General features: G+C 65.0%; 2 protein-coding genes across 9 annotated transcripts in view; one reads left to right on the top strand and one right to left on the bottom strand.

Moving 5' to 3' along the window:
• Positions 1 to 19,330, top strand: part of PC (pyruvate carboxylase) — a 103,223-nt gene that overhangs the window by 80,859 nt on the left and 3,034 nt on the right. For 7 of the 8 annotated variants that reach the window (XM_044943749.1, XM_006072683.4, XM_044943746.1 and 4 more), the window contains 13 exons: positions 645 to 780; positions 884 to 1,068; positions 1,455 to 1,620; positions 1,707 to 1,852; positions 1,967 to 2,084; positions 2,359 to 2,510; positions 3,971 to 4,089; positions 6,325 to 6,487; positions 8,482 to 8,664; positions 17,395 to 17,539; positions 17,899 to 17,988; positions 18,072 to 18,293; positions 18,981 to 19,137. In XM_044943749.1, the coding sequence (XP_044799684.1) occupies positions 645 to 780; positions 884 to 1,068; positions 1,455 to 1,620; positions 1,707 to 1,852; positions 1,967 to 2,084; positions 2,359 to 2,510; positions 3,971 to 4,089; positions 6,325 to 6,487; positions 8,482 to 8,664; positions 17,395 to 17,539; positions 17,899 to 17,988; positions 18,072 to 18,293; positions 18,981 to 19,137 (1,982 nt within the window). The remainder of the gene's footprint in view (positions 1 to 644; positions 781 to 883; positions 1,069 to 1,454; positions 1,621 to 1,706; positions 1,853 to 1,966; positions 2,085 to 2,358; positions 2,511 to 3,970; positions 4,090 to 6,324; positions 6,488 to 8,481; positions 8,665 to 17,394; positions 17,540 to 17,898; positions 17,989 to 18,071; positions 18,294 to 18,980; positions 19,138 to 19,330) is intronic. The other variant, XM_044943744.1, reaches the window with a different exon arrangement.
• LRFN4 (leucine rich repeat and fibronectin type III domain containing 4) lies at positions 10,590 to 14,544 on the bottom strand. Its single transcript, XM_025286748.3, has 3 exons — positions 13,813 to 14,544; positions 12,018 to 13,376; positions 10,590 to 11,411 (listed from the first exon to the last, which is right to left on the bottom strand). Exons 2-3 carry the CDS (start codon positions 13,364 to 13,366, stop codon positions 10,850 to 10,852), a joined length of 1,911 nt encoding a protein of 636 aa, XP_025142533.1. The 5' UTR covers positions 13,367 to 13,376; positions 13,813 to 14,544; the 3' UTR covers positions 10,590 to 10,849.

Raw genomic sequence — 19,330 nt, 5'->3', positions numbered from 1 at the left:
CCTTTAAACACTTAACTCCCCCACCGCCCGCCCCTGGCCCCCACCCTCCCGCTGTCTGCCTCTGTGAATGTGGTGACTCTGGGAACCTCATCTAAGTGGAATCACGCAGTATTTGTCTTTTTGTGACTGGCAGGTTTCACTGGCCCTCAGCTGGCTTTCATGACTAATTTACTGAGTAGCCCTTGTAGAAAGGACAGTTCCTGCAGTTTGAAGAAATCTGCATTTTTTCTGAGTAGAGGCTGCACTTCCGGAGGGCACATTGTTGCAGCTTCTCTCCTGGGGAGCTCCATTGTCACCCTCCCTGCCCAGCCAGACAGAACCCTGAGGGAGGCCGAAGGGGTCAGTGTGGGGCCGGAGGTTCTAAAGCCCGGGGCAGCCTGGACTGACACTGGCCTTACACACCGCGGTCACGCAGGGCCGCTTGCTGGCCTCTGAAATTGTTGTAAAAGTTTGAAATGTGGTGCTTTAGAATTCAGAGTATGAGAGTATGAGGGTGAGTTTGGGATGCCGGTTGGGGATGACTCTCTTCCCTTCGCTATAGCCAGTCAGCCTTCAGGGAATGCCGGGCCTGGCCAGGAACTGAGGCAGCGGTGGTGCTGGCTGCCGTGGGGCTGCTCTAAGCAGGCTGTGACCTCCCTTCCTAGATGCTGAAGTTTCGGACTGTCCGAGGGAGCCTGAGGCTCCTGGCTATCCGCCGGACCTCCACCGCCACCGCTGCCTCGCCCAATGTCCGGCGCCTGGAGTACAAGCCCATCAAGAAGGTCATGGTGGCCAACAGAGGTGAGCCCGGTGGGGCCTGCCCTAGCTTCCTGCCCCTGTTTCTGCGTCTCTTGGGACTCCAGGATCTAACTTCTTGTCCTGTTACCCTGTCCCCACCCCCCAGGCGAGATCGCCATCCGCGTGTTCCGGGCCTGCACGGAGCTGGGCATCCGCACGGTGGCTGTCTACTCGGAGCAGGACACGGGCCAAATGCACCGACAGAAAGCTGACGAAGCCTACCTCATCGGCCGGGGTCTCGCCCCGGTGCAGGCCTATCTGCACATTCCAGACATCATTAAGGTCGCCAAGGTGAGGGGCTAGGTGGGGATGGGGAACTCTTGAGAGCTGGGACTGGGTCCTGTGCCTGCCCCGCTCTCCCTCCCATCTCCAATGCTCCCTGGCCGAAAGTCCCTGTGAAAAGGTGAATGAATGAGTGAATGAATGAGTGAGTGACTACCTGAATGAGTGACTGAGTGAATGAATGACTGACTGTGTGCATGGGTGACTAAGCAAATGAATGAGCAAATGAGTGACTGAATGAATGAGTGACTGAGGAATGAATGAGTGAATGGGTAAATGAGTGAGTGAATGGAGCGAGTGAGGTGAGGCAGGTAGGAGGGCCACAGGGCTGGGGAGCTGTGTGAAGGGCTTTGAGGGGTGCTCATCCCTTCTGACCACCCCCGCCCGCCCACCAGGAAAACAACGTGGACGCTGTGCACCCAGGCTACGGGTTCCTGTCGGAGCGGGCCGACTTTGCCCAGGCCTGCCAGGATGCTGGGGTCCGGTTCATTGGGCCAAGCCCCGAGGTGGTCCGCAAGATGGGCGACAAGGTGGAGGCCCGGGCCATCGCCATCGCTGCAGGTGAGGGTGGGGGCTGCCTAGCTCCCGCGAGGGGCCGTCTGGGTGGGGTTGGCGGGCTGTGGCCTGACCTGCCTGTCTGCCAACAGGAGTGCCCGTGGTGCCCGGCACGGATGCCCCCATCACTTCCCTGCACGAGGCCCACGAGTTCTCCAACACCTACGGCTTCCCCATCATCTTCAAGGCCGCCTACGGGGGCGGGGGCCGCGGCATGAGGGTCGTGCACAGCTACGAGGTGAGCGGAAGCTGAGGCTGGGCGGCCACCTGCAGAGGGACCAGGGAGAGGGGTGCTGGGGGAAAGACAGAGCTCAGGCCCCACCGTCTCCTGGGCCCCCGCCTGCCCTCCCAGGAGCTGGAGGAGAACTACACCCGAGCCTACTCGGAGGCTCTGGCCGCCTTCGGGAATGGGGCGCTGTTCGTGGAGAAGTTCATCGAGAAGCCACGCCACATCGAGGTGCAGATCCTGGGTGAGTTGGGCGTTCCGGGGGCAGCAGCATGAGGCAGTGGGGGCCCCTGGTCTTCCTGGGCTTTGGGAAAGCTACAGGAGCTCTTCCTCTGTGGAACCTTCCCCAGGAAGGTGGGCTGCGGGTGCCAGGCTGGTCAGACCTGAGGCCTGGTGTGCTGTTTGGAGCCGCTGCTGAGCCACCCCTGGGAGCAGTGCTGAACAGCCATGGTGCTCGTCTGGGGATTCAGGGGTGTCCAGATCCCCTGGGGGCTGAGCCCGGCTTACCCGCATCCCAGGGGACCAGTACGGAAACATCCTTCACCTCTATGAGCGGGACTGCTCCATCCAGCGGCGGCACCAGAAAGTGGTGGAGATCGCCCCGGCTGCCCACTTGGACCCCCAGCTGCGCACCCGGCTCACTAGCGACTCTGTCAAGCTTGCAAAGCAGGTGAGGGGCAGGGGACAGAGCTGAGAGCCACGGCGCAGTGGCCTCCTCCCCAAGTGGAGACAAGGAGCCTGCTCCCGGCTTGCTTTGAGCTCCCGCGGACACAGCCTCACACCTGGCGGTCACGGGGGGCCCAGGGTGGCCAGCTGCTGCAGGACAGGGAGGCCCAGGGTGACCGACTCCGGAAGGACAGGAGGCAGGGGGCCGATGCCAGGCCCTTGGGATCTGCGCTGTGCCGTCGCGGAGGCACTGGGCCCAGAGGCCAGGCCTGGAGACTGGAAGGGCCGTGAGGAGGAGGGAGAGAGAGAGCCGCTGGCCTTGCCTCAGCGCTCCTCAGCACAGACCAAGCTTCCGGGGGGCAGCAGGGGCTTCCGTCAGGATTAAGGAACGGTGTTCAGGCGTTTCTTCCTCAGTTCAGGCGTTTCTTTCTCACTCATGCCTAACTGGCCGGCATCCCGTCTACTGCACCCTGTTCACGCCTCAGGGCCGCCGCCTCCTGTCTGCACTCTGGGGGCTGCGGAATGAGCGCCCGTGGGCCGGCCAGGCTGGAGCAGGGGCCCCGCTCTCTCTTCTTCTGGTGCCCCTGACCCCAGCCCCACTCAGAGGCCAGGCACCCTGCCCCGGCCTCGGCCTCCCAGAGCCCTGAGGGGGCGTATTTTCAGGTCCACTGTCCCCTCCGCCCAGTGGGCCCCTGGGCCTCTCCCCTTCAGGGCTGAGCCCCCTCAGGCTCCCAGGCAGCCCAGGCCCCAGGCTACAGACGCTGCTGGGACCTTCCCCAAACAGAGAGCCAGTGAGGCTCCAGCCATGGCTAACGTGAGGCGTTGATTAGGGTCTGATTATAGTTGAGGTTTTGCTTCTTTCATAGGAGTTTTCTTGCCTTGAGTTTGGTCTTATTTATTGGCTTATGAAGTGTCTCATTCTAGAACAGATTTGAGGGAGTGAAGTCTAGGGTGTGGTTTTGGTGGGACCGGAAGTGACGCTAGAATGAGGCGTGTGTTTTGAGGTACAGGACCTCTGATGAGGTCCCTCTGAGATGGCGTCTCTTTGGGTAGTAACCAGAGGCGATGGCAGAGTAAAGCTGAGGGGAGCTTTCTGAAGACCCTCTAAGCGTCAGGAGGATCCAGGAGAGGCCAGGGTACACACGGGTGGGGCCCATGTCCCAAAGCTGAGGAACCGCTAGGGGCGAGGGTAGCATCTGGGCCGGTGGGAGCTCTGCTCAGGTCTCACCTGGACAAGCTGGGCGCAGCCTTCAGAGGCTCCCGGGAGGCCTGGGGAGACGTCCAGGCCGGGCCCAGCTGCGGGGGCTGGGCGCTCACCCCCCGGGGGCAGGGCTGGCCCTCTGCCTGCTGTCGGGTGGGGTGGGGTTGGCCAGTCTGTTTTACTATGGAAGCAGCCCAGTGGATGAACCTGCGCCCCCACTGGGCGCTCACCACAGACCCCTGCTTAACGAAGCCACCCCGCAGGTGGGCTACGAGAACGCGGGCACCGTGGAGTTCCTGGTGGACAAGCACGGCAAGCACTACTTCATCGAGGTCAACTCGCGCCTGCAGGTGGAGCACACGGTGACCGAGGAGATCACCGAGTGAGCACGGGCGCGGCCAGCGGCGCGGGGCAGGGCGGGGCGGCCTCTGGGGCCAGGCGCAGCTGCACACGGCGGGGACGGGGATGGGAAGGACGTCTCCCACATCTCGTGTAAAACCCGCGTCGGGGGTTCCTGGGGAGCTCGCTGTCCACTGATGGAGAATAGTTAGGGACCCGTGTACTTCGTTTTTTATGAAAAGTATTATACAAGCATCACATGCCATTGTGAGAGTTTGTACAAAGGAGCAAACGAACAGGTCTCAGGCCCCGCTGCTCGGAACCAGGACGCTGGGAGGCTCCCAGCGGGCGGCTCTGTGCGCTGCGCATCCCCAAGGCATCAGTCAGCCCCAATTTGCAGATGACAAAACCGGGGCTCAGAGAGGTTAAGAGAGTGGCCTGAGGTCGCACAGCTGGTCCTCTCAAGCCCTGTGCTGTATCTCCTAAGCCCACGCTAAATCGTTTGGTTTCTTTCCATCTTTATTTACTTAACTGTATAAGTAGTTTGACACAATTGAGATGTTTTGTATATGACTTTTATTCTACATTTCAAATGTCATGTTTGTCTAAGGGGTTCCCATTATTTTTTCAATTCTTGGAAGTGGCTGCACACTGTTCCACCTTCTGGGAGGTTTCCAACTGATCTCCATGGTCCTCTATTTTTAAACAATCAGGTGGTTTTTTTACTTTTGTGGCTTTTAAGGGTGTGTCACTTAACATCTTTGGGCCTAAATCTTTGCCCACCTCTCTGAAGAGTTCTGAGGACACGCGTCTTTAGTAGGATTACCTGAGCGATAAATAAGCAACATCTCACCTAGAGAGAGAGTGAAGGAGAGGGAAGCCTGGCACGCTGCAGTTCATGGGGTCACAGAGAGTGACCAGCTAGTGGACACTACTTAGCAACTGAACACCACCACCACCTAAAGAGCTTTCTAGATCACCTGTACCGATTGGTCCTCCCACAAGCATTACATAGAGACATTTCCCCAAAAAACCTGCCCATTTTATAAACAATATGGCTTCTCTTCGTTTCAAAATACATATGTTGAGCTGTCAAAGTGTTATGCCCTGGCCTTGGGCCAGTCCGTCCCACCATGGAACTTTCCTGACTGCTCCTTCTTCAACCTCTGACCCAACCTGAGACTGAGGACGCTGCTGGGGCACCTGCCCTCACCTGGCATGTGTGAGAGCCCCCAGAGTCCTCCCTGTCTCCAGGTCAAGGCTGAGTTGACCACATGCTCCAGCCTCACCCTCTGGCCCCGTGAGACTTTCCCCTTCACGATGCTGGAAATTTTTCATCAATCTTGAGCCTGCCCTGAGCCGGTCCTGCTAAGGGTCGAGCTCTTTGCTTGCTCCCGAGCAGAGGTTCTTCTGTGTCAGAGAGACACAGACTCAGGCGCAGGTTCCTCCCAGGTCACGAGTCGCATAGAGCTTGGTTGGGCTGCAGCCTCTCTGACCCTCAGGCTCGTCCTCTGATGGGGATGTTGGCGGCTCTCAGAGCATTTCTGTGGAGGTAAAGCTTGGGAAGGGCGCAGCCACAGTCCACGGCGTGGACGCGTGGCGATGCACAGTGGTCATCATTGCTGCTGACGTACAAACACTGAGGAGGGTCTGCCAGCAGCGTTTCCCGGCTGTCCTTACCACAGCCTCAGTGACAATAAAGTTAAAACCCGGAGTTTTTTAACAGCTGTTCCACTTGAATTTGTTGCTGTCCTTAGGAGCATGGCAATCAGGGAGGGTGTGCTTAGAAAACCAGGCTCGTGTGGAGGTTGTACTCTGAGATCTTCTCTGGGGCAGGGTGGGGGGTCTTGGGGACAAGCCTAGCTGCAATGCAGGTCCTAGGAGGGTGGCACCTGACCACAACGGTGCCCACAAGTGTGGAGCCTCCATTAGCTGTGGCCCCATTCATTCATTACAGCCCTGTTCTCTGGCAAACCGACCCCCACCCCACCCACCACATACAGAGTAGCAGTACCGCTCTGAGAGGGAGGGTCTGACCTCGGGAGGGTCTGGGGGAGGCAGGGGGACAGGGAGGGTGCAGGGCAGAGTGGGGGGAGGAGCTGGGGGGCAAGCCCAGGGCGCTGCTAACATCTCAGCTGCTCCTCCAGCCACCGTCCTCCTCAGGCGGACCCTGCAGGGCTCTCAGCCCGGGCGTGGTCAGGAGGAGGCTGGTGAGGGCCAGCAGGCAGGGCCGGGGGCCTCACGCTGCCCCCCTCCCCGTCCCTCCCCCCACCTGCAGTGTGGACCTGGTCCACGCCCAGATCCACGTGGCCGAGGGCCGGAGCCTGCCTGACCTGGGCCTCCGGCAGGAGAACATCCGCATCAACGGCTGCGCCATCCAGTGCCGGGTTACCACCGAGGACCCCGCACGCAGCTTCCAGCCCGACACCGGCCGCATCGAGGTAGGCCGCCTCCGCCGGAGCCTGCTGCCTGGCTTGGTCTGCGCGAAGGCGCTTCTCCGGGGGGCACGAGGGAGCCTGTGGGCCCAGCAGTGAAGGGGGCGCCTCACTGGAGCTGACTGGAAGCTGACTTAGAATACGTGGGAGCCAGGTGCCGTCCAGCACTAAAGGGGAGAGCATTCCTGGGAGAGGCTGCCATGGAGGCCGGAAAGGCCACCGGCTGGGACAGGGAGGTTTGCTGGGTGAAGCGAAGTGCGGGATCCCCGGAAACAGAGCCCAGGTCCTCGACTCGTCTCACAAAGACCCAAAGCTTCGCTGCCCACTGAGCGGTCCCGCTGGCTTCGGTCCTGCCTTCAGCCTGGTGGAGGAGCCGGGCGCACGAGGGATGAGGACCCGGAGGTCTCAGCGGAGGGGCTGGCCTGGGCCAGGGGACCCGTCAGGGATGCATGCAGGAGTCCGGGAGATGGTGGGTACAGGGAAGAGACTGAGCAGGGGCATGGGGGGCCAGGGGCTGAGAGGGGGCCTGGGGGGGCTCCCCCCGCCCCCGCCTCTGGGCTGGCTGCAGGCAGGAGCCCTCGGGCCGGCTGGGCCCCCGGCCCTGCCTCACGCCCCGGCTAAGAATACCTCTGGCCCCAAGTCAGCACTCTGCGGCCCTCCCGCTGCCTGCTCTGGCCCAGGCCTCTGGGGAAGCAGACCAGCGGGGGGACAGGAGGGTGATTCTCAGTCACTGAGCCCGAGAGGAGAGACTGGGGCGGCCGGGCGGGGTGGGGAACAATCTGGTTCTGAGAGTCGCATCAGCTGCTTAGCTTGAGGCAGAGCTGCCGCCAAGGCTGTTTCTGGAAGGATCCAGGTCCACAGGTTGGGGCCTGCTCCCAGGCCGGAGCGCTGTCCAGCGGGCGCCCCATCGAGCCTGCCCTCGGCGGGCAGGGGCAGCCCCGCTCCAGCTCCACCTCCGAGGCCTGGATCCTCCGAGCCTGGTTTACCACAGAATATTTTTAGCTGACAGTTCCTGCTCACAGCTGAGTGTTCACGCTTAAATATTTTATTAAGTTCCTTTTTATCGAGCACAGGCTGTGTCCCTTAGACGCGGAAACGCGGTGCAGTGCGTGTCCCTAGGCCCCCGGCTTGTCCCTCCCGCTCCCCGTCTCCCTGGCTGGTGCTGCTCACGAGGCCCCCACCCCGGGCATTCACGCCCAAAGCCCCTTCCCCCACCCTGAGTCTCTACTGTGGGACTCCTGGGAGCCCCCGAATGTGCCCCTGAGCCGCCTCTCTGACCCTTGCCCTCTGCTTCCCTGTCTGGGCCTGTGGGCTCACGTGCATCTCCTTGCGTCTGGTCCCAGCGTTTCTCATCGGCTCACTGCTCCTCCGTCTCCCACTTGACAGGGAGGGGAGGCGGGGGACCCCGAGGCCTTCCCTATCACTGGATGTTAAGGGCCCCCTCAGCCTGCCTGCCTTGCCTGGCTCCGTCCTGCACCGCCCTGGTCACTCGTCTGTGTATTTCCTCCTTCGTCTGTCCCCTCGGCCCGCAGGCTGGGAGCCCTGCTCGAGCAGGGCCTCTGTTTTAGCTGCTGTGTCCCCAGTGCCTGGCGTGAGGTGGGCATACGCGCTGTGGACTGAATGAGTGAACAAATGAATCTGAAAGGCAAGAGGGCTGGTCAAGCAGGCGGGTGGCAGGTCTGGCCCATCCGTGTCCTGCTGGCTCCGCGTCAGCCCTGTGAGTGGGGCCTCGAGCCTGGGGCTGGCGGGGCCCATGCTCCCCACCCTGCCAGCTCCTCTCAGGGAGGAGGAAACCGTGACTGTGGCCCTTAGAGCCGGTGGGGTGCCCCTCGGTTTGCTGGCAGAAATGAAGCAGAACTCCTCAAACCAGAGTTGGGGGTCACCTGTGCGTGACTCTTGGCGCCCTGCCGGCCCATGCTGGTCCAGCCTGGGGCCACGGGGGTGCCGCATCTCGACTCCAGCTTCAGACCTGGGCCTGACTGGGCCACCTCTGCCCGCAGGTGTTCCGGAGCGGGGAGGGCATGGGCATCCGCCTGGACAACGCCTCTGCCTTCCAAGGCGCTGTCATCTCCCCCCACTATGACTCCCTGCTGGTCAAGGTCATCGCCCACGGCAAGGACCACCCCACGGCCGCCACCAAGATGAGCAGAGCCCTTGCCGAGTTCCGAGTCCGAGGCGTGAAGGTGAGCGGCTGCAGGCCCAAGATGCCCCTGGCCTCTGGGTCATCCTTGTCACCTGCGTCCATAGCTGGAGGTGAAGTCACTGCCGCAGGCTGTCTTGTGTCCGAGGCCAGTGCCTCCGCATAGCCGTGGGCCTGCCCTGGGCATACGCCACTTTAGACCTGCTGCAGGGCCGGGGGCAGGGAACCACACTGCCCAGCCCACGGTGGGGGAGCTGCCCCCCGAGTCCCCACACCGCGCACGGCACCCCGCAGCCCCTGCCTTCTCAGTGGCTCCCGCCCTGCTGGGTCCAGGCTGGGCGCCGGGTCTGGGCCACGTGGGCAGCGCTGTCCTCGCTCAGCCCTCCTCCATCCCCTTCACCTTTTCAAAAAGCAGACGGGAGGGAGGAGCCCACGGGGCAGTGGCCCCTCTCAGCCCCCCTCACAGGACAGGGCTGTCTCCCGGCGCTGGGGGATCTGTGCTTCCGTGAAGAGCCTTGGGGCACCCTGTCAGGGGCTGTTTTCTGCACATGTGGTCAGGATGTGGCATGGCAGCAGGCTGCATCTGGGGCTGCTCTGGGCCAGGTGACTGGCGAGCGGGGGGCCCGGCCACCCCACCCCTCACCTGCCCACCCCTGTGCTCTTGTCCTGCTGGTGACCCCGGGCCAGAGGACTGTCCACCCATCCGACAGGCTAGGGGGCTCCCAAGCTCCCACTGCCTTCACGCCAGAAGGTGGAGGAGGGAGCCAGGGCCACAGAGGCCAAGGAAGGTGGGAGGCTGGCAGCAAGCTGGGGCCCCAGTGCCCCCCGGTGCGTGCCCAGACCGGGCACCGGCCCTGCCGCCCTCCACACTGCCCTGGCGCGGCTCACGCTCTCCTGCTCCTCTTCGCTGAACCCTGCTTCACTTTATTTAAACCAGGTTCTCTCTTGGGCCACATCCAGGTATGTGTTCCGGGGCTGGGCGGGCAGGCACACGTGTGTGTCAGCACCATGCATACGTGTGTGAGCTCAGCCGGCACACGCATACACGCGCACCTTACCACACCAGCTCTCACCAGGCTGCCCATCAGAGGCACAGCAGGCCTTAGGCAGAAAGGCACACCACCCCTCAGCACAGGTACAGCCCCGCGGGCTGGGGTGCCACACCCCCCTCCACAGCGGGGCCCGGGCACCTGCATGTTCTCAAAGCGCCTGGGTGCTCCTGGCACCAGCGGAGAACCACGCGTGCCTGGGGTGTGTTTGCAGCTTCCTCCCAGCCGACGCTTGGGAGCAGTGGTTGAAGGCTGCTCCCAGAGGAGGCCATCTGGGCCACGGGCTGGTGGGGATGTGCGCCCGGAGAGGGTGGGACAGGGCAGGGCACGCCGCCCCAAGCCTGGTTCCTCGAGGTGGGGACCAGAGCTGTGGCCATGGGGGCCTGGTGCCCCCTGGTGTTTGCCCCGGGGTGTCCAGTAAGAGGGGCGTCAGGAGCAGCTGAGAGCCAAGACCCCACTCGGGGCCTGCACCCCTGACAGGAGCCCTCCAGGGGTCCCAGACTGAGAGCAGGGCGGTGTGATTCCAGCCCCTTTGGTTTGACATTACAAATCCTGAAGGCACCTTGGCCAATGGGGAAAGACGCTGTCACCAGCAGGGGCCAGTGGGGACTTTCTGAGTTACCAGCTCAGGTCCCGTTGCCCGGAAGGCTGGGCCGTCCCCCACAGGCTCCCGCTGCTGCCCTGCGCGCACTGATGCCCACGCCAGGCGAGCGTCCTGGCCGCACGCTCCAGGAAGGGGCGTCCTCTGCATATAGATGTGGGCACAGAGCTGCCTGCTCTCCGGGGCACCCTAGGGCCCACGGGCACCCAGGCTGCTGGGGCCGCCTCCACAGGCCTGGGAGCCCCAGCCTGACCCCGCTTGTCTGTGCTTCCACAGGCCCCTCAGGGAGCCGGGCAGGACAAGACCGGAGACTAGCACTGAGGTGACCCCAATAATTTTATTATAAAGACAAACAAGACTTCCACTTGGCGGCTGCAGCCCCCACTTGGAGGCCGTGAGCACCTGTCACAGGGACCTGTCCCGTTTTGCCTGACTGCAGGCCAGAACCAGGGCAAGGGCCCCTGTCCTGCCTGAGGCACCGAGGGGAGGGCCAGGGGGCGCTCTCTGGCCACGCTGACCCACCAGGCCAGGAGGCCGCCTGCCTGTACCCTCCGGCCCCCAAGGCGGTCTCCCAGCCCTCAGACCACGCTCTCCTCCAGCCGCTCGGCGCTGCCCCCCGTCCCCCGGCCCCCGGCCCCGAGCAGCCCCCCGTGCACAGAGTGGCTCCGTCGGGCCCAGGCCCCTCCGAGGCGCCTGGCATAACCATAGCACCCGCCGCTGTCCCCCAGGTCCAGGGAGCAGCTGCGCTGGGGGCGAGGCGGTGGGCTGCGTGGGGGGTGCGCCTTGGGTGTGGGGCTGGGGCCTCCGTTGGTCTGCGACTGCACATGGCTGAGCTTGAGGGGGAGACGGCCGTTCCCGGCCCCCCGGCCCCGAACCAGCAAGGCCACAGTGAAGACCAGTAAGGCAGCCACCAGCACGCCCCCCACGGCCACAGTCAGGGTCCCGCCCAGCACGTGGGCCTGCAGGGCGTGGCACAGGGGTGTGGCTGGCAGCGTGGCGAAGTGGGCACAGCCCAGCAGCCGGGTGGCAGTGAGGTCAGAGGGCCCAGCGGCGGGTGACAGCGCCAGCAGACAGAGGTCGTAGTCGGCACCCGGGACCAGGTGCTTCAGCAGGAAGTGATGGCTGGAGGCCGGGACGATCCTGCAGGCAACGGCAGGGGATCAGACAGCAGGCCTGGGGTCCAAGCCCCCGTCCCCGCACCCTCCCCCTGCCCAGGGCCACAAGGCCTTGAAGCTCCTTTCACAGCCCACTGCCCTCCCCCCACCACATGCCCCCAGGTCCCAGCTCTGAAGAGCCCCTTCCCTAGGCCCACAGGAGCCTGTGTGTTCACTTCAGAAGGCAGAGAAAACAGACAGGCACGTGTGGCCCTGGAGATGGTGCAGGGCAGACAGGTGTGCCCGTTAACACCCAGGCCTACCCCGGGCCGGCCTCAGAGGCTGCGGAAAATCACACAGCAGTGCCCATGTGGCTAAGCCCGTGCGCCTAAACACAGACGCCAGCACCCTGAGCCCCGCCTGCCAGCCTTGCCTGAGACCTTGTGGGGCACAGCCTCCCCCCTTCCCCCCTCCCCTCCCCCTGCAGCCCCCACGACCCCCAGGCAGCTCGGAAGCTGAGAAGGGGTGCATGGAAGCCCCAGGAGAGAGCAGAGGCAGGAGAGGTGGCCAGCCCTCCCCGGAGCGGGCAGAGCCGGCTCAGAGGAGGGCGGCTCCCAAGCTGGGGGCCCTGGACTGCAGAGCACCCCCTCACCGGTAGATGAGGGTCTCGTCCTCGCTGCTGTTGTACTGGAGCTGGAACATCCACACGGGGTCCGCTGGCCGCCCCGGCCCCCAGCTCACCAGCCCCGAGGTGGCGGTCACCTCTGTCACCTGCACGGCCGGCTCTGACTCGGGCGTGCCCTCGCCCTCCGCGGCCGTGCGGGCTGAGGCCGCGATGTCCGAGGGCCCTGGGCGGCCCCCCTCGGTGCTGCCGTTCCCCCCATGGGGCAGAGCCAGCACCCGCAGTTCGACGCGGGCCGTGGCCTCGCCGGCCGGGTTGGTAGCAATGCAGGTGTAGGCCCCCGCGTCCCCGGAGCCCGTCACCCCGATCTCCAGGGTCCCGTTGGGAAAAGCCCGGGCTCGGGAGGAGTTGCCCACCAGCCGGTCATCGGGGCCAACCCAGTGCATGGTGGGCGCCGGGTCGCCGAGGGCCCGGCACCGCAGCGTGGCCCGCTGGCCCTCCAGCACCCAGAGGCGCTGCGTGTGGCGGGCGATGAGGGGCGGCTCACAGGAGAACTCGCCCTCGGGCACCGTCCAGAAGTAGCGGCCAGCCAGGCCGGGCGGGGAGGCGCAGGTCTCCAGGTCGTCGGGCCGCGCCAGCCGTCGCAGCCAAAGCAGCTCGCAGTTGCAGTGCAGGGGGTTCCCGCTGAAGCTCAGCACCAGCGGCGCGGGCGAGGCCTCAGCGTGGCGGCCCCGGGAGAAGAGCGGGTCGGGTGCCAGCGTGGCCAGGCGGTTGGAGGTGAGGTCAAGGCGGGAGAGCTGGCTGAGCTGGGCGAAGGCGCCCGGGGGCAGTGCGTCGATGAGGTTGTGATCCAGGTTGAGGGTGTGCAGGGCAGGCATGGCGCCGATGCCGGCCCAGGGCACCTGCCGCAGGTTGTTGTAGGACAGGTCCAGGTCCTCCAAGCTGCCCAGGAAGTCGTCGAAGGCTCCCGGTGCGATGCGGCCCAGCTGGTTGCCGCTGAGGATGAGGTGCTGCAGGTTGGCGGGGCCCCGCAGGCTGCCCGCGCCCAGCTCCGCCAGTCTGTTGCCGTCCAGGTGCAGGGAGCGCAGGCTCTCCAGGTCCCCGAAGGCGCGGGCCCCGATGCGGGTGATGGCGTTGCGGGACAGCGTCAGGTCCACCAGCCCGGTCATGTTGCGGAAGTCCGGCGGTCCCAGGGCCTGGATGAAGTTGTCAGCCAGCCGCAGCTCCACCGTGCGCCGGTCCACGTTGGGCGGCACAAACAGCAGGCCTCGGTGGGCACAGAGGGTGCTGAGCGACTCCGACAGGTTCTGGCAGATGCAGGGCAGTGGGCAGGCAGCCGCTCCACTGGCCAGCAGCAGCAGCAGGAGCGGCGGGGCCATGGTGAGCGCCCTGTAGGAAGGGCCACAGCCCAGGCACAGGTGGGGCTGGCACCACTGCCCACTTGCCCCCGGGCTGATCTTGGGTGGGGGGCAGCTTCCAGAGCCTGGCCTGGGGGTGGGGTCAGGGTCAAAGGCCCAAGGGGTCCCCCAAAGCTGAGAGCAGGCTGGGGCCTGCAGAGCCAGGCCCCCGGAATAAAGGTCACATTTCCCAAGCCGTGAGGGGGAGCCCAGGCTCTGGGGACAAGGTGAGGCGTGAGCAGGAAGCGGAGGTGGCCGGGAGCGCAGGGAGGGTCCCGGAACTTCCTTCCCCTGGCGTCCCCTGGACTCGCCAGCATCCCTTCGGCGCCATCCCCTCCCCCGCCGGCTAAGGTGCCTCCCCAAGCCCTCCCGGGGGGCCCCCGCCCCTCCCCGGCCGCTCCCCACACTGCCCCCCACGGCCCCCTCACCTGGTGTCCGTAGCTCAGGGGGCGCGGGCCGGCCTCCCCGTGGGCCCGGCCGGCCCCTGCCGACTCCAGGCGGCTCTCCCGCGGGGATGAGGCCCGGGGCTGACCAGCCGCGCTCCGCGCGCCTTCCGGCCCATGGCGCTCGGGCCCGCGGCCCCGGCTCACTCGGTTCCCGGCACCTTTTCCCGGAGCGATTCGCGGCGGCGGCAGCAGCGACAGGCTGGCGGGTGCGCGCCAACGAGCACGCGCACCGCGGACACGCACGTGGAGAGCGGACGGGGAGGGGCGCGCGGGGATCCACCCGGGTCCAGGCCGGCTCCCGAGGTCACCCGGACACGCGGCCACTGCAGCGCCCACGGGTGGCTCCTGGTCACGCCCGAGGCCCGGGCCGGCGCGGACCCGCCGCGCACCCCCCCGGTGCTGCCGCAGCGCACTCACCCGGGCACAGGCGCGCGCGCCCCCGGCCACCCTGGCGCCCCGGCATCCTGCACCGCACGGGCGCCTGCTGCCGCTGCGCGAACCGTCACTCTGCAGACAGGCAGACAAAGCGCCAGCTCGCGGGCCCCTTCACCATCTCCCAGAGACGAGAGTCTTTGTCACATGTCGCTGGGCACCCTCCCCAACACACCCACACATGCCCACACTCCCACACATCCCCGCACCCACCGGCAGGGCCGGGTGCAAACCCGCACTGTTGCTGGGACCCTCGCGTTCACAGACACACGGTGAAGGTCATAACCGTTCTGCATCACCAAGTCACGTGGAGGGTCCCCAACAGGCACGGGCCCTGCGGGGGGAGGGGAGGGCTGGGGCGATGCCCCCCGGCCGGGCTCCCGTGGGGTGGGGCGAAGAGGGCTCGGCCTCGGGCTGGCACCGCGCCCCGCCCCCGTGCCGGCCCCTCCCTCCTCCTCCCAGGCTCCCCGCCCCACCGGGCGAGCTCGGGAGCCAACCGGTCTCCGCCTCCGGCCCGATTGGTCTGCGCGGCGCGCTTTCCCGGCAGGCCGGCGGTGGCACGCCGTTTGAAGCTATGCGTCAGGGGTCCTGGCCTGGCCGGCGGCCCCTCCCTCCCTTTCTGTTCCTACCGGGCCATTTCCGTGGAAGAGTGGCCCGGAACGAGACGGGGCTCCCGCGGTGTGTCGGGGCGGGGTCGAGTTCCCCGCTTTTTGCCTCCGAGATCCGGGCTCGGCTGGGAGCGCTGAGAGCTCTGAAGCTGAACGCGCACCCTCGTCTTTCGTCTGGGCCCAGCAGGGAAACAAGGAAGTTACCACCTCCCCCAAGTATCTCCTAGCTCTCAGGCTACTCTGGGAAACAGTGGTGGTTTAGTCGCTAAGTCGTGTGCAGCCCTTGCGACCCCATGGACTGTACCCTGCCAGGCTTCCCTGTCCATGGGATTTCCCAGGCAAGAATACTGGAGTGGGTTGCCATTTCCTTGGATTTCTAATCCTGCCTGGTACACCCGGTAACCTTGGGCAAGTTCTTTAACCTCTGAGACAGTTTTCTTATTCAGGCTAAGGAGTGTTGATTGTTGGTGCTTCATGGGGTGAAAGGGGAAGAGAGGAGGTGACCTGTAAGGGGCTCAGGCAGCTGGAAAGCATGCTTTTTGTTGCCACTCCTCAGACCTCCGCGGCTGTTGAATATGTAAAATGAAGGCTCTGGATCCTTGCCCAGGTCACCTCTTGCTCAGTGGCATCAGATACTCCCTTGTTCTTCTCCCCATCAAGAACGTTTTCATTCACTCTCAACATGTTACTGGCATCCACCACGTGCAGCTCGGCGGGGAGCTAGGATAGATCCGGAACCATAGGGGCCTGCCTGCCCGCATGGAGCTTACTCCCCCATGGAAGACGGATGGGGTGACATCCTCCAGAAATTACAGAGGAGGAGGGGTCTACCCAAGGGAAACGCAGGGCGGGACGTGGAGGCCTCTTAGCATCCTTGCCACCTCTAGGATGCACTAGGTTCTTTAGCTGGTTGAACTGGTTTTCTTGTCTCAGATTCCATGCCTTGGCCCAGCTGAAATGTCCCCATTTTAGGAGGAGCACAGACTAGTCTCAGGGACAGACAGGCAGGCTGGTCACACCCGGCAGGCATGAGGCAATGTTGGCCAGCCCCACTCTGCGGTGGCTGCCATGGGTGCTGGCGGGGGAGGAGACGAGAGCCCTGGGGACAGAAAGAATCTCTCAGAGCAGCCTCAGGGCCTGGGGCCTGCTGGGCCTGGGCTTCCTATGGAAGGTGCCAGAGGATCGCGCGTGTGCAACCCACAAAGTTGCCTTCTCTGAAGTGACAGCCAGGCCGCAGGCGTGCAGCCGCAGGCGCACGCACCCTGGAGTCGCGTCCACTAACCTCGCAGTCGTGTCCTGGGGCAGCTCCCGCAGCGCGGGCTCCCAGGCACTCCCACCCGACCCCTGCTTGGCCTCTAGGTTGGGCTCAGCCCTGCCGTGGCTTCACGCTGTCACCCAGCTGTTTAATGAGCAGAATGGAGGGCCCTTGTGCGCAGAGCACGTGAGCACCAGCCCCTTGGACAGCACCCCTGCCTCTAAAGCGCTCCCGGGTCTGAGAGCATTGCAAATGACGAGGCTGAGCGAGGCTTTCCCACAGCTGGTCCCGTGGAGTCCTAGAAAGGGAGTGTCCGGCTCCGCCGTGAGGGCAGGAGATGAGGACCGGGAAGGTCTTTGAGTTCAGGCCTCCAGCAGGAGCTCAGCTAGCAGGCGGGGCGGTGTGAGCGCACAGGGCAAGTCTGGCGTGACCAGAGGTGGCCGTGACGGCGAAGCCCGGCAGAAGGCACGGCCTGAGGCCGAGGGGACACGGAATCCAGAGACGGCTGTGATAGAGTCGTCTGGTGTGTCCAGTGGCACAGGAGTGGTGAAGGTGATGAGCGCAGGTTTTGGGAACCGGGTGGGTGGTGAGGCACGCAGCGGAAGGTAGGGGAGGCCTGGGGGAGACAGGCCGACTTGGGACTGGAAGAGCTTGTGTGAGGAGCACTCGGGAAGAGGTGCCCAGGAGGCACTTCCACGTGGGGTATGGAGCTGGTGGCCAGAACGGGCCACCCCAGGAGAGAGCGCTGGGTGAGGAGGAGGGGCCAGGTGACAGCCCCCGTCTTGCAGGGGTGGGAGGAGCCCCGGGGGAACCAGGGAGGAGGCAGAGGGGAGCGAAAAGTCTTGGAAGCCCAGGGAGAGGGCATCCCGGCAGGTGTGGCTGGCAGGAGGAGGGTGGATTTAACTGGAAGGAGGGACGCATGCTGTGTGCGGTGGTGGGGTCCCTGGAGGTTGGGGCCCCTTTGAGGAAGCATGGCGGGGAGGGGTGGTGCTGCAGGAAAGGCCGAATCCAAGGATCCCTGAGGAGTGGGGACGTGGGACTCAGCACAGGCTCCAAGGCGAGCAGGGTAGGGGGGTGGGTTCAGGCCCCTGATGGCCTGGGGGCTCCGCCAGGACCTGGGTGGGGTGGTGAGGCGGGGCAGGACGGCCACTTCATGGGGAGGCTTGCGCTGCAGCCTGGGGAGCCCTGCCCCCGGGGCGGCACATCCAGCCCCTCCTGTCCCTGGCCAAACTGCACGGTGACACCCGCCCACCCGCCTCTGTCCTGCAGACCAACATCCCCTTCCTGCAGAACGTGCTCAACAACCAGCAGTTCCTGGCAGGCACCGTGGACACGCAGTTCATCGACGAGAACCCAGAGCTGTTCCAGCTGCGGCCCGCACAGAACCGGGCCCAGAAGCTGCTGCACTACCTCGGTCCGCCCGAGTCTCCCTTCTCTCCCCTCAAGATGCCTTGCTTCCGCCCCCACCCAGAGAGCCACCTGGCCGCCCCGCCCCATCCTCAGCCTGGCCACGCGCCTCCTCCTTTGCTTCACACCCCGACCCCGACCCCCTGCCCCTGCTCCTGATCTCAGAGGCTGCTTCTCCATCCGTGTGGCTGTCACTAGGTCCCCACTGCCTTGACCCAGGAGGCCCTGGCTCTGGAGAGGACAGGGGCCAGCTGGAAGACCCGGGGTCCTGGAGGAGTGCCCCCAGCCCCAGGCCCAGCCACTCTAACTTCTGCCCTCGACTCAGGCTTGGGCCAGCCTGCCCTGACCCTCGCCCACTCTCCCCAGGACACGTCATGGTGAATGGCCCAACTACTCCGATCCCTGTCAAGGCCAGCCCCAACCCCACGGACCCCATCGTCCCTGTGGTGCCCATAGGTAGGTGAGATCCCTTCTGCCACCTCACAGCGGTGACACGGTGGCACTTGCAGGGTGGGTGCTAATGCCCCGCTCTGCCCTAGGCCCACCCCCAACGGGTTTCAGAGACATCCTGCTGCGGGAGGGGCCCGAGGGCTTTGCTCGAGCGGTGCGGAACCATGAGGGGCTGCTGCTGATGGACACGACCTTCAGGGACGCCCACCAGTCACTGCTGGCCACGCGCGTGCGCACCCACGATCTCAAAAAGATCTCCCCCTACGTTGCCCACAGCTTCAACAAACTCTTCAGCATAGAGAACTGGGGAGGTAGGCTGGAAGAGGGAGGGATGTGGGCCCCACAGTGCAGGCGGGTCACTCTCTGGGACAAGCTGGAGGTGGGAACCCTGGGGAAATCCGTGGGAAGTGAACAAGGCAAGGCGTTCGCGGGTTTAGCAAATGGTGACCTGTGTCCCTTCTCCTGGACCTGGTGCCGGACCTGAGGTCGCAGAGCTGAAACCCTGGCAGCTCAGGGTGAGAGAGGAGATGCCAGCCTGTTGGCGCGCTGTGGCACAGAGAAGGGGGGTAAGGGCTGTGAGGGGGGCACAGAGAGGACACCATAAGCCCGAGTGGTCCCGAGGGGCCAGCAAAGGAAAGTCTGCAGGGGTCAGGGCCAGGACTCAAGGGACCCTGATGGGCAGGGCGCTGTCAGGACCGGAGGCCCAGGCTGCGGGGCGTGGCGGGGCCCTCAGGATTCGAGGGATCCTGATGGGCAGGGCGCTGTCAGGACCGGAGGCCCAGGCTGCGGGGCGTGGCGGGGCCCTCAGGATTCGAGGGACCCTGATGGGCAGGGCGCTATCAGGACCAGAGGCCCAGGCTGCGGGGCGTGGCGGGGCCCCCAGGACGCGAGGGACCCTGATGAACAGGGTGCTGTCAGGACCGGAGGCCCAGGCTGTGGGGTGTAGCAGGGCCCCCGGGACGCAAGGGGCTGACCTGGGCCTCTTGGTCCCGGTGCAGGAGCCACCTTTGACGTCGCCATGCGCTTCCTGTACGAGTGTCCCTGGCGACGGCTACAGGAGCTCCGGGAGCTCGTCCCCAACATCCCATTCCAGATGCTGCTGCGGGGGGCCAATGCCGTGGGCTACACCAACTACCCCGACAACGTGGTCTTCAAGTGAGCCTGGGCGGGGTGTGCCATTCGGGCCCCAGTGCGAGGCCTGTACGCCCCACAGTGGGCCAGAAACCAAGCCTCTCAGTAGCTGTGCCCAGCCAGGGCGGCAAACGAGAGAACTGGGAGGGCTCCAGGGAGGCCCCCGGAGGGCAGATGAGCCCCAGCGCACATGTGCGGAGCTGCGGCTGGAACCCAG

The sequence above is a fragment of the Bubalus bubalis genome, chromosome 5, assembly GCF_019923935.1.
Source record: "Bubalus bubalis isolate 160015118507 breed Murrah chromosome 5, NDDB_SH_1, whole genome shotgun sequence".
Lineage (NCBI taxonomy): Eukaryota > Metazoa > Chordata > Mammalia > Artiodactyla > Bovidae > Bubalus > Bubalus bubalis.
This window is presented reverse-complemented; position numbering and strand designations above follow the sequence as displayed.

Coding starts and splice junctions, on each gene's coding strand:
- LRFN4 (XM_025286748.3), bottom strand. CDS start 13,366: ATGGCCCCGCCGCTCCTGCTGCTGCTGCTGGCCAGTGGAGCGGCTGCC. Junction 11,412..12,017: donor GACGAGACCCTCATCTACCG/GTGAGGGGGTGC, acceptor CGTTGCCTGCAG/GATCGTCCCGGCCTCCAGCC.